The sequence below is a fragment of the Macaca thibetana genome, chromosome 15 (genome assembly GCF_024542745.1).
Source record: "Macaca thibetana thibetana isolate TM-01 chromosome 15, ASM2454274v1, whole genome shotgun sequence".
In the NCBI taxonomy this organism is placed as follows: domain Eukaryota; kingdom Metazoa; phylum Chordata; class Mammalia; order Primates; family Cercopithecidae; genus Macaca; species Macaca thibetana.
In genome coordinates, this window is record NC_065592.1 from 43,414,035 (window position 1) to 43,430,378 (window position 16,344).

At 39.7% G+C, this 16,344-nt stretch overlaps 2 protein-coding genes across 4 annotated transcripts in view; one reads left to right on the forward strand and one right to left on the reverse strand.

The window, feature by feature from the left end:
* Positions 1-16,344, forward strand: part of TOMM5 (translocase of outer mitochondrial membrane 5) — a 495,867-nt gene that overhangs the window by 378,404 nt on the left and 101,119 nt on the right. The window lies entirely within an intron of this gene.
* FRMPD1 (FERM and PDZ domain containing 1) overlaps positions 1-16,344 on the reverse strand; it is a 108,465-nt gene that overhangs the window by 45,479 nt on the left and 46,642 nt on the right. For 2 of the 3 annotated variants that reach the window (XM_050762064.1, XM_050762065.1), the window contains exon 2: positions 8,550-8,654. In XM_050762064.1, coding sequence (XP_050618021.1) covers positions 8,550-8,650 — 101 coding nt within the window. In that variant the 5' untranslated portion in view covers positions 8,651-8,654. Of the gene's footprint in view, positions 1-8,549; positions 8,655-13,378; positions 13,427-16,344 lie in introns of those variants that run through there. The other variant, XM_050762066.1, reaches the window with a different exon arrangement.

Sequence of the window (16,344 nt, forward strand, 5' to 3'; positions counted from 1 at the left end):
AACAAAATTTCCTCCTCTGAAGCATCTTATAAATATCAAACTAAGCACTGATCTCAAAACATATTTCTGCTGCCTTTGTAATCGCTTCAAACCATAAACGTGAGGTCATTTCTGTGATCTTACACTGGAAGAACAGAAGCCCTACAGTTACACTAATGAAATTCCTGCCAGATAACTGGATCTCCCCTAAGGTAGAACCACAACAAACATGTTACATTTATCATGAAAACAGTCTCATGTAGATGAATTCTACTTTTCATAGCTCATAAGTTTATATTGAGCTGCTTAATAACACTGAAAAGGAAAGCTACCAGATGGATACTGATTGCACTTCAAATATTCTCTGGCTTTCTATCTGCTCTCTGATATGTCGGAAAATATATTCTACCTCTATCCTGTAACAACAAAGAATTCACCTCCGAGTTCCAGCAGGATGTGGAGAAACAATTTTGAATCTATGTTTAAACACTTTATTATGTTCAGCTTGAGTGATTTTAAAAGCTAAATCTGGTATAAACTGGATTTCATAATGTAAAGACTATTCAGAGAAAGCAGAAATAGAGGCAGCAGTCTGTACCAGAAGGAAATGTAGCATGTAATCACAATCATAGGAATGTGCTTGTGGTTGTAACAATTTCTAGGGGGCCATTCACGGTGGAGATTGTGAGGGTAGTGCTCCTACAGTTGAAAGGAGAAATTCTTCCATTATTACTTTAAAAACAGGATTCAGGAAATAATGGCAACTCTGCAGATGTAGTCCAGGAGCCTTCCAGACTATCCTCAAATCTTTCTACTTTTGCCTATGGGTCAAGACACAATAAAAAAAAATTGGTGCCTGAAAGGGTCTTTCTACACCATTAAAAGTATTAGAGGCCGGGCGCGGTGGCTCAAGCCTGTAATCCCAGCACTTTGGGAGGCCGAGACGGGCGGATCACGAGGTCAGGAGATCGAGACCACCCTGGCTAACACGGTGAAACCCCGTCTCTACTAAAAACTACAAAAAACTAGCCAGGCGGGCGCCTGTAGTCCCAGCTACTCGGGAGGCTGAGGCAGAAGAATGGCGTAAACCCAGGAGGCGGAGCTTGCAGTGAGCTGAGATCAGGCCACTGCACTCCAGCCTGGGCGACAGAGCCAGACTCCGTCTCAAAAAAAAAAAAAAAAAAGTATTAGAAAGGTCAATAGTATTAGAAAGGTTTTAACAAAACCATTTTTAAAATTAATACATAGACTACTTATAGTTGTAATAACCAAGTAAGTTTGGAAAGTGTGTAAAACCAGCAGCAAGGGCTTCTGAAACTAACATGCCAACATGTGTGTATATGTGTGTGTGTGTGTATGCACATATGTGTGCATTGTGTGCCTGTGTACACACATGCGTGGTTGTGCACACATGTATGCATGTATGTGCCTTGTGTCATTGTGTGTGTAGATATGCATGTATGTTCATTAGTATTAATATTCAAGATAAGTTCAAAGAAATCATCTTTTCAAGCCCTGAGGATACAACCAAGCAGTGAAGAAAGCACAAAGTTGCATTAAGTTCTTTATGCTTCTTTAGATCTTGCTCTATAAAACTAACATTTCTAGATTAAGCATAAGAGAATTTAGTAAATCTTGGTGGGGTGCGGTGGCTCACGCCTGTAATCCTAGCACTTTGGAAGTCTGAGGTAGGCAGATCACTTCAGATCAGGAGTTCAAGACCAGCCTGGGCAACATGGTGAAACCCTGTCTCTTCCAAAAATACAAAAATTAGCTGGGTGTGGTGGTGCATGCCTGTAATCCCAGCTACTCGGGAGGCTGAGGCACGAGAATCACTTGAACCCAGGAGGTGCCAGTTGCAGTGAGCCAAGATCACAATACTGTACTCCAGCCTGGGCAACAGAGCAAGACCCTATCTCAAAAAAAAGAAAGAAAGAAAGAAAGAAAGAAACAAAGAAAGAGAGAGAGAGAAAAAAAGAGACAATGAATTCAGTAAATCTCATGCTTATTTGTTTTAATAGTATAATAAAATGATTCTAAAGTTCATATGACAGAATAGATGGGTAAGAGTAAAAGCATTGAAAATGAAGAGTAATAAAAGCTTAGTTTAATAGGCAATGAGGCTGGTCACGGTGGCTCACGCCTGTAATCTCAGCATTTTGGGAGGCCGAGGCCAGTGGATCACTTGAAGTCCGGAGTTCGAGACCAGCCTGGCCAACATGATGAAACACTGCCTCTACTAAAAATACAAAAATTAGGCTGGGCATGGTGGCTCACGCGTATAATCCTAGCACTTTGGAAGGTCAAGGTGGGCGGATCACCTGAGGTCAGGAGTATGAGACTAGTCTGACCAACATGGAGAAACCTTGTCTCTACTAAAAATACAAAAATTAGCTGGGCATGGTGTTACATGCCTGTAACTCCAGCTACTCGGGAGGCTGAGGCAGGAGAATCACTTGAACCCATGAGGCGGAGGTCGCGGTGAGCCAAGGTCATGCTGTTGCACCCTAGCCTGGGCAACAAGAGCGAAACCCATCTCAAAAATAAATAAATAAATAAATACAAAAATTAGCCGGGTGTGGTGGTGCATGCCTGTAATCCCAGCTACGCGGGTGGCTGAAGCAGGAGAATTGCTTGAACCCAGGAGGTGCAGGTTGCAGTGAGCCAAGATCGCACCACTGCACTCCAGACTGGGCTACAGAGGGAAACTATATCTCAAAAAAATAAAAGGATAATGAGATGCATAATACTATTATAATGTAAGTAATTTTAATACAGCTGTGTAAAAGTAGGCAGTTAGATCAATGAAACAGAATAGCCAGCCCACAAACAGGTCCAATCTCCCACTCACAGATGCCAGAACTTCACATACAATAAAGGAGGGGTCAGTAAAGAATGAATCAAGAAGGCAAAGATCACTCACAGTTAATGGTGATATGAATGACTACTTACTATTTTGGGAAAAAACCCAGTTAGATCATCATCTCCTAGCATATACTAAAATAAACTCCAACTTAAATAATTAAACATAAACATTTTAAGCTGTTAAATTGAATTGAAAATTAAACTTTTATTGGATGAAGATTTTTGTAAGCTTAGAAGCAATGAAAGAAATTGTGAAGGAAAAGAATCCCATTTAACTATGTAAAAATGGAAACTTCTGGAAAGAAAAACTTGGTATTATTATTATGATTAGTTTTGAGACGGAGTCTCACTTTGTTGCCCAGGCTGGAGTGCAGTGGCTCACACAACCTCCGCCTCCTGGGTTCAAGAGATTTTCCTGCCTCCGCCTTCTGAGTAGCTGGGACTACAGATGCGCGCCACCATGCGTGGCTAATTTTTGTATTTTTAGTAGAGATGGGGTTTCACTATGTTGGCCAGGCTGGTCTCGAACTCCTGACCTTGTGATCCGCCCACCTCGGCCTCCCAAAGTGCTGGGATTACAGGCTTGAGACACGACGCCCAGCCGAAAAATTGGTATTATTAAGTGGAAAAATATATTATCATCAAGTCTTTGTCATTTTATCACTTCTGTAGTCACACAAAGCTAATAAGAAGACAACAATTTGATTGAAAGCAAATAGTTAAAAATTAGTTTATGATGTAATGTCACTGTGTTGCAGCTTTTATTAAGCAGTTTGCATTGCATGGTTTACATAGAAATTCAAAACACGTCACAGAGACCGTTTGGGAGGTTAGCTATTTTTAAAAGAACACTGATACTGTAAATGTTATTTTCCTGTTGGAAAACGAAATCGAGTGGTAACAGAGGAGTCATCCTTATCATATCTGCACAATTTCCCATTCCTATAATTATAGGTCTCACCAGTTCACTCCGACCCAAGCATGGACACTCATTTAAACTAAGGGCTACCAACTGAATTTGACTAATGAATGTAGCAATAACCACCTACTGAAAATTAATCTAAAATGTAAGAAATCACAGGAACTTTGAAAGTTGACACCACTCCTCTGTAAAATACCTGTTTAAGTCTCTATAAAGCTCTAACATTACCCTGTGTGTATAAAAGTTATCAATTTGTTTAGTAATGCCTGGCAATGGAAATGGTTATTTTTGACTAATTTACTCCTAGACAACTCACTTAGGGCCACAGATAAAGTTTAAATTTTATGGGAAAAAATGCCAATGACAAGTAAAGCAAGTATAACTGGCTGAAATGACTGAGTTTTTAAAAGTCAGAAAAAAACAGAATTGCTAAAATATGCATGTAAAATTATGTGACTACAGATGCATATCTGTGTTTCTTCTTTCTGCACTATGGAAGTCATTTCAATACACTTCCTTGATTTCTTGCCCCAGCTACCAGGAAATTCAGGGCTAATGTTAGTATTCAAATGCTAAATCCTTAAGTCTGATTGGTTTGCAATCTCTTTCTAACATTTCTTATTTTAATTTTCCCATGTTTTAAAACTGTAATCATTAAAAATTCCTTTTGGAAGAAGGAGGGATGGGCATTTAAAATATATTTCAATGAATAATACAGTCCCCTACTACGAAAGCCCTTAATCAGTAAAAATTTATTGAATGTCTGTTACATACTATGGACTCTGTTAGGGCTGAGGATACTTTGTGAAACAAAACAGTCAGGGTCCCTGGTCTCATACATGACAGGAAGGTTGGGGGAGAAAAGCCATATGATGGCGGAGGTGATAATGAACAGGTAAATAAATATATACATAATTATAAAGTGTGATGAGCAGGTAAGTACCCTGGAGGAAACAAGCAAGAGAATGGACTCCCTGTGCCTTGGGTGGTCAGGAAAGGCCTCTTAAAGAAGGTGATGTTTAAATTTAACCTGATGAAGAAGGACCTGCCATAAAAAGGGGAAGTAAAAGAACTTTCCAGGCCAACTGAACAGCAAGTACAAAATCCCTGAGATAGGAAAGACCTCAATGAGTTCTAGATACTTTTAAAAAAGCAAAACAATGGAGAATGGTGGGCAAGGAAGGAAGCGGAGCAAGGTGAGGCTGGACAGTTGGGCTGGGGACAGACTGTGAAGAGACTTGTAGGTTATGGCAAAATGGTAGGTGAGCCACTGAATGGTTCGGGGTGGGGTAGGGTGGGGTAGAGCTGGGAGCTAGCATGGGACAGGAACATTTTACATTTTGTGTTTTTTTTTTTTTTTTTTTTTTGAGACGGAGTCTCGCTGTGTCTCCCAGGCTGGAGTGCAGTGGCGTGATCTCGGCTCACTGCAAGCTCCGCCTCCCGGGTTCATGCCATTCTCCCGCCTCAGCCTCCCAAGTAGCTGAGACTACAGGCGCCCGCCACCACGCCCAGCTAGTTTTTTGTATTTTTAGTAGAGACGGGGTTTCACCATGTTAGCCAGGATAGTCTCGATCTCCTGACCTCGTGATCCACCCGCCTCGGCCTCCCAAAGTGCTGGGATTACAGGCTTGAGCCACTGCGCCCGGCCACATTTTACATTTTGAAAAGTCCACTGTAGCTGCAGACTAGAGAATCAGCTGGAACAGGGAAAAAGCAAGTGAGTGATCCTTGCAGGGCTCCCAGGGACAGAGAGGTGGACAGTTCTGAAGGCAAACTGACAGGAGCTGCTGATGGGGTGGGTGCAGGGGATTCAAGGAGTCAGGATGATGCTCAGGTTTCTTGACTAGGCAACAAGGTGGTAGGTGGTACCATTTAGTCTATCCCTAGGAAATGAAATTATTTACCCCACACTCAGCTTTTTCAGTTATTGATCATTTTCTAGTAATCTAAGGACACCAAGGATTAGAGATGAGAAGAAATTCATACAAGGCTACAAATGATTTATCCTAGAAACATGGAAATTATATCTTCCATGGGCACTGACAGGAAACTTTCTCTCTTTGTTTTTCTCTTTCTCAAGCACTTGGAAAGCAAAACTCCCTAGACACAAGGGAAGATGTTTAATATCATTAACCACCAGGGAAATGCAGACAAAACCCCAATGGGACACCACTCACACCCACTAGGATGGCTACAATAAAAGAGATAACAGCAAGTGTTGGCAAAGATGTAGAGGCACTGGAACTCTCATATACTGCTGGTGGAAATGTAGAATTGTATGGCCACTCTGGGAAACAGTCTGGCAGTTCCTCAAAAGACTAAACACATAGTTGTTATGTGGCCCAACTATTCCACTTCTAAGTATATACTCAGGAGAACTGAAAATATATGTTCAAACAAAAACTTTTACACAAATGTTCATGGCAGCATTATTCATAATTGTCCAAAAGTGGAAACAACTCAAATGCTCATATCACATACATGTCTATCTATCTATCTATCTATCTATCTATCTATCTATCTATCCTTATTTGGCTTTATATATCAACCCAAATGTTTATGTTAAATCAACTGATGAAATGAACAAAGAAAATATTCCATAATGGAATATTATTTGACAATAAAACAGAATGAAATACCAATTCACACTATGACATGTCATACTGATCCATGTCAGTATGATAAGCAAAATAAGATAAGCAAAAGAAGAACACATTATGCTAAGTAAAATAATATTTTATGCTAAGCGAAAGAAGCAAGTCACAAAAGAACACCTACTGTATAATTCCATTTATGTGAAATATCCAAGATAGGCAAATCTATAGAGATAGAAAGTAGCATGGTGGCACGTGCCTGCAGTACCAGCTACGTGGGAGGCTGAGACATGAGAATTGCTTGAACCTGGGAGGCAGAGGCTGTAGTGAGCTGAGATTGCACCACTGCACTCCACCCTGGGCAACAGAGTGAGACTGTCTCAAAAAAGAATAAAAGAAAGTAAATTAGTGGTTACCTGGGACTGGCCGAGGGGAGAATAGGAAGTGACTGCTAAGGGGCACAGGGTTTCTTTTTATAGTATTGAAAATGTCCTAAAATTAGATAGGGGTGATGATTGTCACCTTTCATTTACAGTCTGTGAGAAGGCAAGATGTTAAGAGAGTTCCAAGGTCAAATATCTAGGCAACGTCAAGTTAAACAGGTCTCTTTTTCTGCAGGACTTCTCAGAGCCTTTAATCTGTATTATGTGCATAATGTGTATAATAAATCACCAAGTCAGGGGAGGCAGAAGTAGGATATAAGATGCATCATTTCTCAAACATATGGCCACAGAATCTCTTCTAATGGAGCAGCATCACACAGCACTAGGTTTTGCAGACCCCACTGTGGGAAACAATGTGCTTAGCAGCTTTTCCATTCATTCATCAAGCACTACCTGACCACCTACAACACTCATGCAAGACAATCACTTTTGGGCTATAGAGATGAGGCCAGTCCTTCCCTGACCTCACAGAAGGCAGGTCTAGAAAGGAAATGAATGGGCTCCAATAAGTTGAAGGCACCAGGGGGAGCACAATGCCAATGCTACAAATAAAATACTATGGGGTCCCATGGAGAAATTCATCCTGACTCTAGACTGAGGAACACTTCATGGAAGACCCAGCACTTCAGCCAGGCCTTCAGCTGTGGGGGGTTCTGGCCACATGGAGATGGGAGGAAGGGATCTGGCCCAGGAGCCCAGGTCCAAGGGGTGAAAGAGAAGACAGGGTGCTTGTAGTAGAACAATAAATGTTCCCTTTAGCTGGAGCACACTGTGAAGGAAGCAGAAGACAAATAGCTGGAAAGGATTGCGGCTTCAAATGTCAGACCAAAAGTGTTTAAGCTTCCTCCTATAATAAATGGGGACCCATCCAAGCTTTCTGAGCATGGGGTAGGAGTGGTCCTAAACAAGTCACTCTTTGAGCCTGAGGTGTTTCATCTGTAAAATGGAGCTAATTCTACCAGCCCCATTTTATCTGACCTCGGTGAGTGAGGATCACAGAACTTGGCCACAAGGCAGTGGAGCCCTGAGCAAAGTTTATTACTCAGCAGCAGAACAGCTGTTTCCAGTTCCTTTGGAAGAATGTGTGTCTCAGAAACACCTGACACGTGATATTTCATCTCTGTGGCAGAGCCAGATGGGAAATCCAAGCAAAAATGAACGCTTGGAAACAGAACATATCTGAAAGTTCTCCTGTAGCAGACAAATCAGATCTGTATTTGATTTCATTTTATTTTCTTTAGAATGACATAGGGACTGCAAGGAAGGAACAGCCACTGGAAATGAAGACACGGAAAGAATATAAACAGCAGATTGCCTGACTTTCATGTCAAGTACGAAGACAAGAGGTGTGTGTGTGTGTGTGTGTGTGTGTGTGAGACAGAGAGATCAAAAGAGTGTATGTGTGAGTGTGTGCTCCAGAGAGTGTATATGCATGTGTGTACGAGTATGTATGAGTGTATTTCTGTGTGTATGTCTGTGTATGAGTATGTTTGTAAATGTTGTAAATGTGTATGAGAGTTGCAGTAAGTATGTCTGTGTGTGTGTAGGTACATGTTTGGGGTAGGGTACAGGGAAAAGCACTCCAGCAAAATTGCTGACTTATTTACACTGCTCCCACCATATGGTGTAAGAACAAAGCAAGCCGGAGACAGTGATCCCAAGGTGCGGCCAGGACCGGCACAAGCTCCTCCCCCTGAGACTCCAAACCTTTATAGATAGAAATCTCTGCAAACCCAGGAGCCTTACCGGGCCGAGCTGTCCCGGGAGCGCCGAAGCCATCTTGCCACCATTTGTTCTATTCTATGTGCTTTCCGTGTCTGGAATAAACTGGTCTCCAGCTCTTCCATTTACCTAAAAGGAAGAAGAGTGTTCTTAAGGTGCTAACCAAAATATTATAAAGAGGATTTTGATAAATCAGGATGATGCTTCCTTTATTTGCCCATTGTAAGACACACTGATAAAATAACTAGCGTTCTCCTTTTGTCTAAAATCAACATAAACAGGTGCTCAGTGTCCACAGAGTGAACAACTTGAGCAACCCCCAATCTTGCAGCAAACAGACTGGGTTTGTGTCTTAAACAGTTAAACATAAGGATGAGAGAGTAAAATAGATAACATTTCTCAAACTTTGTGACTGTGACCCATAGGAAGAAATATGCCTTACCATGTGACACTGTCCTTCCCTCTCCCAACTATGTGTGCAACCCTGGACAATGCGGTTCAGTTTTGCCTGCATCAGGAACCCCATGGACATGGAAGCATTCTTCATCACGTTGTGCAGATTCCTCTGAGCGCTGCTGCTTTTGTTCAATCTTTTATATTTAATTTTTGAATAAGTATTTCACTTACATAATTCAACACTAGCTTATAAAAAAGATATACAGTTACTGTATTGTGTGCTGAAAAATTTAAGAGGGTAGATCTCAAGTTAAGTGTTCTTATCACAATAAAAAATATGTAGACAGTGAAAAGTCTGTCTTATACCCTTCCTTGCTCCCACCCACCCAGTTCCCATGCCCATACGTAATCACTGCTCTTGTTCTCCATTTGTCCTTCCAGAGTTTTTCTTTCTTTCTTTTTTTTTTTTTTTTTTTTGAGATGGAGTCTCGCTCTGTCACCCAGGCTGGAGTGCAGTGGCACAATCTTGGCTCACAGCAACCTCCACCTCCTGGGTTCAAGTTATTCTCCTGCCTCAGCCTCCCAAGTAGCTGGGACTACAGGCACATGCCTCTGCACCTGGCTAATTTTTGTATTTTTAGTAGAGATGGGGTTTCACGATGTTGGCCAGGCTAGTCTTGAACTTCTGACCTGAAGTGATCTGCCCTCCTCGGTCTCCCAAAGTGCTGGGATTACAGGCATGAGCCACCGCATCCAGCCTGTCTTATTCTTTTAAACAAATTATCTTGGAACACTTTTAGATGTATAAAAAGGTTACAAAGATAATACAGGGTTCCCATATCCCTTCATTCAGCTTTCCCTAATATTAACATCTTACATAATTATTGTACCTTTGTAAAAATTAAGAAATTAACATTCGGACAATATTATTAACTGAACTACAGGCTACGTTCAAATTTTACCAGTTTTTCACTAATGTGCTTTTTCTGTACCATGATCCAATCTAGGACACCATGTTGTATTTAGCCAGCTTTGCTAATTTTCCCCCAATGCCATTTCATCTGCTCTAGAGCAGCAGTCTCCAACCTTTTTGGCACCAGGGATTAGTTTTGCAGAAGACAATTTTTTCCCCAGACAGTGGGGGGATGGGATGAAACTGACATCATCCCAGATTATCAGGCATCAGATTCTCATAAGGAGCGTGCAACCTAGATCCTTCCCATGTGCATTTCACAATAGGGTTCGGGCTCCTATGAGAATCGAATGAGCTGCTGATCTGACAGAAGGCAGAGCTCAGGCGGTAATGCTCACTCCTGCTGTGGGTCCTGGTTCCTAACAGGCTGCGGACCAGTACTGGTCCACGGCCCGGGGGTTGGAGAACCCTGCTCTAGAGCATAAAAAGGTAAGATTCCTACATCTTTTTAAGGTACCAGTATAACATTGATACAAATTCTGACAAAAACAATATAATAATATAAAAATACAATCTCCCTTATGAAAATAAAAGTAAATACACCACATAAAATATTAGCACAGAGAACCCAACAGCAATCAACAGAGGAATCATGGGATCTATACCAGGGATACAAGGAAAGAGAACTAACCAGGTTATAAGAATGAAAACACCCTAACTGATCACTTTGAAAACCTGGAGACACACTTTTCAGGCATATGGAAGCCAAATACAAATTAGTGGGTAAAAAGGCTAACATGAACATAGGCTGTAACCAAAAACAAATTCCATTGAGATCAATGATAGTCAGTCTAGCTTTACTCTACAATGGGGACATGAGACCCGAACACTGTCTTCAGTTCTAGGCATCTCACTTTTTAAAAAATATAAAAAGAATAACAGAAAGTAGATTTCTGATTAAACACTGTGAATTGAGACAAGGTCTTAATTTCTTCTTCCTAAATCCTATAAATCACAGTAAAGAAATAAAAAACATGTAAACCGATAGGATAATGAATACAGAAGAGAAGACAACAATAGATGACAGATGTCGATAATGTTTGGAAGAGAGGCATCTGAAATGGAGTAAGTAAAACTCTTCGGTTTTCAAAACAAAGAAAACAGAAAGCTATGTTCCCTCAGAGGGGGATTCTGATGAAAAATGAGCTGGTGGCTGGGCATGGTGGCTCAGGCCTATAATCCCAGCACTTCGGGAGGCTGAGGGGGAAGATTGCTTGAGTCCAGAAGTTCAAGACCAGCCTGGGTGACATGATGAAACCCCATCTCTACCAAAAATACAAAAATTAGCCGGGCATGGTGGCGCACACCTGTAGTCCTAGCTACTTGGGAGACTGAGGTGGAACGATTGTTTGAGTCTGGGAGGTGGAGGTTGCAGTAAGCTGAGATCATACCTCTGCACTCCAGCCTGGGCAACAGAGTGAGACCCTATCTCAAGAAAGAGAAAAGGGAAGGGAAGGGAAGGAAAGGAAAAGGGAGGGGAGGGGAGGGGAGGAGAGGGGAGGGGAGGGGAGGGGGGGAAGAAGTGCTGATTTACCCAGTGGCTCAGGAATTAGGGGCAGTAAGTACAGGAGAAAGCAAGGATGAGCATAAGGCTGAAAATATGGAAATACCCACCTAGACAACTATCTCTTTCCCATCCTGCTGAAGACAAGAGGCTTATTTTTTGGAGAAAATGAACAAGAGAAGCTTGGGGAGACTAGGCACAATAGACGGTATAGGAATGAAAATAGAAGAAGTAAGTAAAACTATTCTAACTGAATGACAAGACCTCTAGCCCCTTCCTGTGCCCAGTTCTCTGAATACTGTCAGCGAGTACTTTATATCCTGCTATGGTTTGAATGTGTCCCTGAAGTTTATGTGTTGAAAACTTAATTTCCATTGCAACAGGGTCCTGAAGGCTGTGTCCTCATGAATGGATTAATGCCATTACTGTGGGAGTGAGTTCCTGATAAAAGGATAACTTTGGCCTCTTTCCACGCTCTCTTGTGTGCTCTTTTGCCCTTCCACCTTCTTCCATGGGATGATACAGTAAGAAGGCCCTTACCAGATGCCAGCACCTCAATATTAGACTTTCCAGCCTCCAGAACTGTCAGAAATAAATTTCTTTTCTTTATAAATTACCCAGTCCGTGATATTATATAGCAACACAAAACAGACTAAGACATGTCCCAAGCAAAAGATTAAAGAATCCTTCTCTGGAGGACTGAATAGCACCAGAGAAAAGACCTTCAGATACTGACATTTTCAAGATCCCTGCAGGGAAAAGGTAACTTGCTGCCAGATCATCTTGCATTGAAATGTATTAATCAGTGAGCCAGACCCATCATACAAAGTTTCCAATTATTTGTTTTACTGCTTTACTCTTACTTATGAATAAACATTTAAGGAAAGCATGCATTATAAAAAACAGACCAAATCAAACAGAAAAATTCAGAAGAAACAGAGACAATGTAGAAAACAGATGGAAAAAAATCAATCTATAACTTAAATCTTCAAAAAGATAAAGTATTATATTCATGAAACAAGAAGACGATTTTTTTAAAATAAACTATCAGAGAATAAGAATGAACACTTGGAAATTAAAAATAAGACAGCTAGGCCGGGCGCGGTGGCTCAAGCCTGTAATCCCAGCACTTTGGGAGGCCGAGGCGGGTGGATCACGAGGTCAGGAGATCGAGACCATCCTGGCTAACATGGTGAAACCCCGTCTCTACTAAAAATACAAAAAACTAGCCGGGCGTGGTGGCGGGCGCCTGTAGTCCCAGCTACTCGGAGGCTGAGGCAGGAGAATGGCGTGAACCTGGGAGGCGGAGCTTGCAGTGAGCCGAGATCGCGCCACTGCACTCCAGCCTGGGTGACACAGCGCGAGACTCCGTCTCAAAAAAAAAAAAAAAAAAAAAAAAAAAAAAAAAAAAAAAAAAAATAAGACAGCTAGAATAAAACATTCAATTATTAATAAAAACAGAAAAATATAGTCAATGAAAGACTGCAGGAAGAGAAACCAAAGCCAAAGACAGAGAAAACATAAAAGACAATAAATGTATAGTATCTGTCCAGGAAGTGTAATATTCATCTAATAAAGTTCCAGAAGTAGAAAATAAAGGAAATGGAGGTAAGGAAACTGCCAAATAATTTGATAAAAATTTCTCGAAGAACTTAAATTTTCAGATTAAGAATATATACTAATTGCCCACCCTAGAGAATGAAAAAAGACCCACATCAAGTAACAACATTGTAAAATTTCAGAAACTAGAAACAGAAAATATCTTCTAAACTTCCAGAGAGAGAAAAAAAAAGATCACATACAAACAATTGAAATTAAAAATGGCACTAAACTTCTCAGTAATAACAATGGAAGCTGGGAGCCATTGGAGTTCTCACATTTTTGAGGGAAAAGCATTCTCAATCTAGAATTCGATACCCTGTCAAACTACCAATCAAGTACAAAAGACATTTTTAGATGTTCAGGTCTCTAAAATTTTACCTTTCATACATCCTTTCTCAGGACGCTGACACAGGATGTGCTTCTGCAAAACAAGGAAGTAAGGAAAAAAGAAATGAGATCCAGGATATTAGGGATGGAACATAGATAAGAGGCAAAAGAAGCATCCCAGATGACCGTGAAGGGATGCATTGAGGTAACACCTGTATAAAAGACCCAGAGAGCAACTATTGAGATGAGTGAAGACAGAGGTCTTAGGGAAAATAAATAGAATGGATAAGTTGTCTGATGTGTTTGTGTAGAAAATTTCACTGAGAGGCTGTTGGGGCATATGGGAGAATTAGCAATAAGCACATGAAAAACTAAGCCGATCAAAAACAGAGGGAATTATGAAATCCAAGGAAAATAAAAAGTTGTATAAGAAAATAAAATTATAGTTCACTGCTTGGCTCAGCAATTAACAATATTTACATTGTCATGATAATGTAAACACTGAAAAATGGTTTCTCAAGAACAGTGATGTAATGACACTGGAATGATATGGTGAAGGGAAGCAAGTGTAGTAGCCTAAGAGCTAAATCCTCATTTATCATAATAATTAGATAATGTCCAAAATTAATAAATTGGAAAATAAGAATGCAAGATATTTCTTAGAAATATGCAGGAAAATACCAGAGGAAATGACTAGAAGAGTTGAAAGAGCTTCTAAGAACAGAAATTAAAGGATGAGGAGGAGTGGGGCAGGAAATGCTGATTTCTATTATAAACCCTTAATACTATTTTATTAAATGATTTTTAATAATTTTTAACTTAGTTTTAAAAACTGAAGTAATATATACTTCTGGTAATATACACAGAAAAATATAATGAAAATAAAATCACTTACAATTAGCTACAATCACTACCTCCCAATTAGTAAGTTAATTTTTCATTTTTCATGCTTACACATGTATATATGTTTCTTAATTAAAATGATATATTATACCTTCCCACTTATGATTTCATAAACATCATTCCATGTTAATATTTAAGCATTTACACCATCATTTAAAATGGTTATATGGTATTATTTTCTCTGACCATATCATAATTTATTTAATAAATCTATCATTGGACATTTATGTTGTTTCCAATTTTTCACTATTATGAAAGCTTTACAATAAAAATCCTTATTCATGGCAAATGGCTACTACTTCCCAGATATTTTTGGGGGGATAAATTCCTAGAAGTGAAATTACTGGACATAAACATATGTTCACTTTTAAGAATTTGGATGTATATTGTTGAATTGCCTCCAAGAAGTTACCAATTTGCACTCCTGCCAGGACAGACCTTTTGAATACTATCCCTTAAAAAAATTTTGCCAGTAGGATGGAAATTATTTACTTAAATATTTATATTTTGAAAACATAGAAGACAAAAGTAAATTACCCTCTATATTCTTATAAAAACTAGACATTGTCATTTTTTAAAATATTTGCTAATGAGATTGAAAGTAACGTTCAATTATTGGTTTAAATATATATTTATATATAATTAAATATATATTTGTATATAGGAAATGTATATACTTATATATATGTTTCCCATATAAAAATATATTTCCTGTATATATAGGAAAATATTTTAAAAATTAAGTATCACACATAAATCCATCACATTGAAAATTATACAAAATAAGCATCCTACTTCAAGTATCCAACCCATTCCCCTAGAGGTTAACACAGTTAACAATTTGGTATGTATTCATACTATCTTTGTCCTGAATTAATAGAGACCTATATCATGTATATTAACACATCTTTTCTACAAAAATAGAGTATTATACTCAGTAGTCTGTACTTTGTATTTTTTAACTTGCAAATATATCCTGTATATCTTTCCAGATCAGAACTATGTACAGCTGTGATTGGAAGTTATTTGATTACTAGCACAGCTCAACATTTTTCATGTGCTCCTGACCATTTGTGTTCATTTCTTATTGCTTTACTGTTTCTGATTTTTCCTTATTTTTCTGCTGGAATGTTTGCCTTCTTGTAGCCAATTTGTAAAAGCTTTTTCGTATAATAAGGATTATTTAATGTTCCTTTGCCAAGGATACAAAATAACATCATATTTCTTTGAGACTTACCATGGAGGATCAAGAATGTAGGTTATAGTGTCCTGACAAAACAGAGACTAAACACAGAAGACAGAAGAATAAATGTCTAGCAAAACCCATGGGATATTGTTTTCAAATATCAACTGCCCCAGTCAGGGCCCCTCTAGGATCAAGTCCATTGGAAATTCTGGGATATTGATGTTAACTTGGTCTGTCTTACGTCTGAGCATCACGCTTTCCTATGGGGTCTAGGAAAGGAGATTTAAAAGCAAGTCATATGAAAACACATTGAAAAATCAAAGAATGTTTATTAAATAAAAACTTGGAGGTGGCCCACATGATCATGGTTCACAAAGAGCCCAAGGGCCACCATGTGGAAGACACATATTCTACATGATTCTGGAATTTAGAGACAGGATTAATGGGGAAATGCCACAGTGCGGGGGACTCCAGCTCAGACTAAGGCAAGAAATTCATGTTCCTGGTAGATCCAAGCATGGAATGAGTGTCCTCAAGAATTGTTAAGATCTCGGACACTGAAGGTATTCCAGGGGAGGCTGCATAAACTGCATGAATATAGCAGAAGGGACACAAGGATGGCATAGAGGGACATATCCATGGAATACATGGAGCAGATGACTCCTACAGTTCCTTCCATTCATGCAATCTGAGGTCTCCACTAGATCTAAGAGCCAGGCAAGATGGTCTCTGTTGCAGTCTGTCTCAAAATTCAAAGCCCCACATTACCCAGAGTAGTTGGAAATCCTGAAGTAAGCACAGCACTGGAAGAAGCGCGATGTCTGACCTCTACATTCTTATAGTTTCCACATGATTGCAGAGTTGTCAGGGATCTCAAACATATCCATCAGACTGAAGGCCATCGAGCTTTTCCATTCCTTTTGAAGGT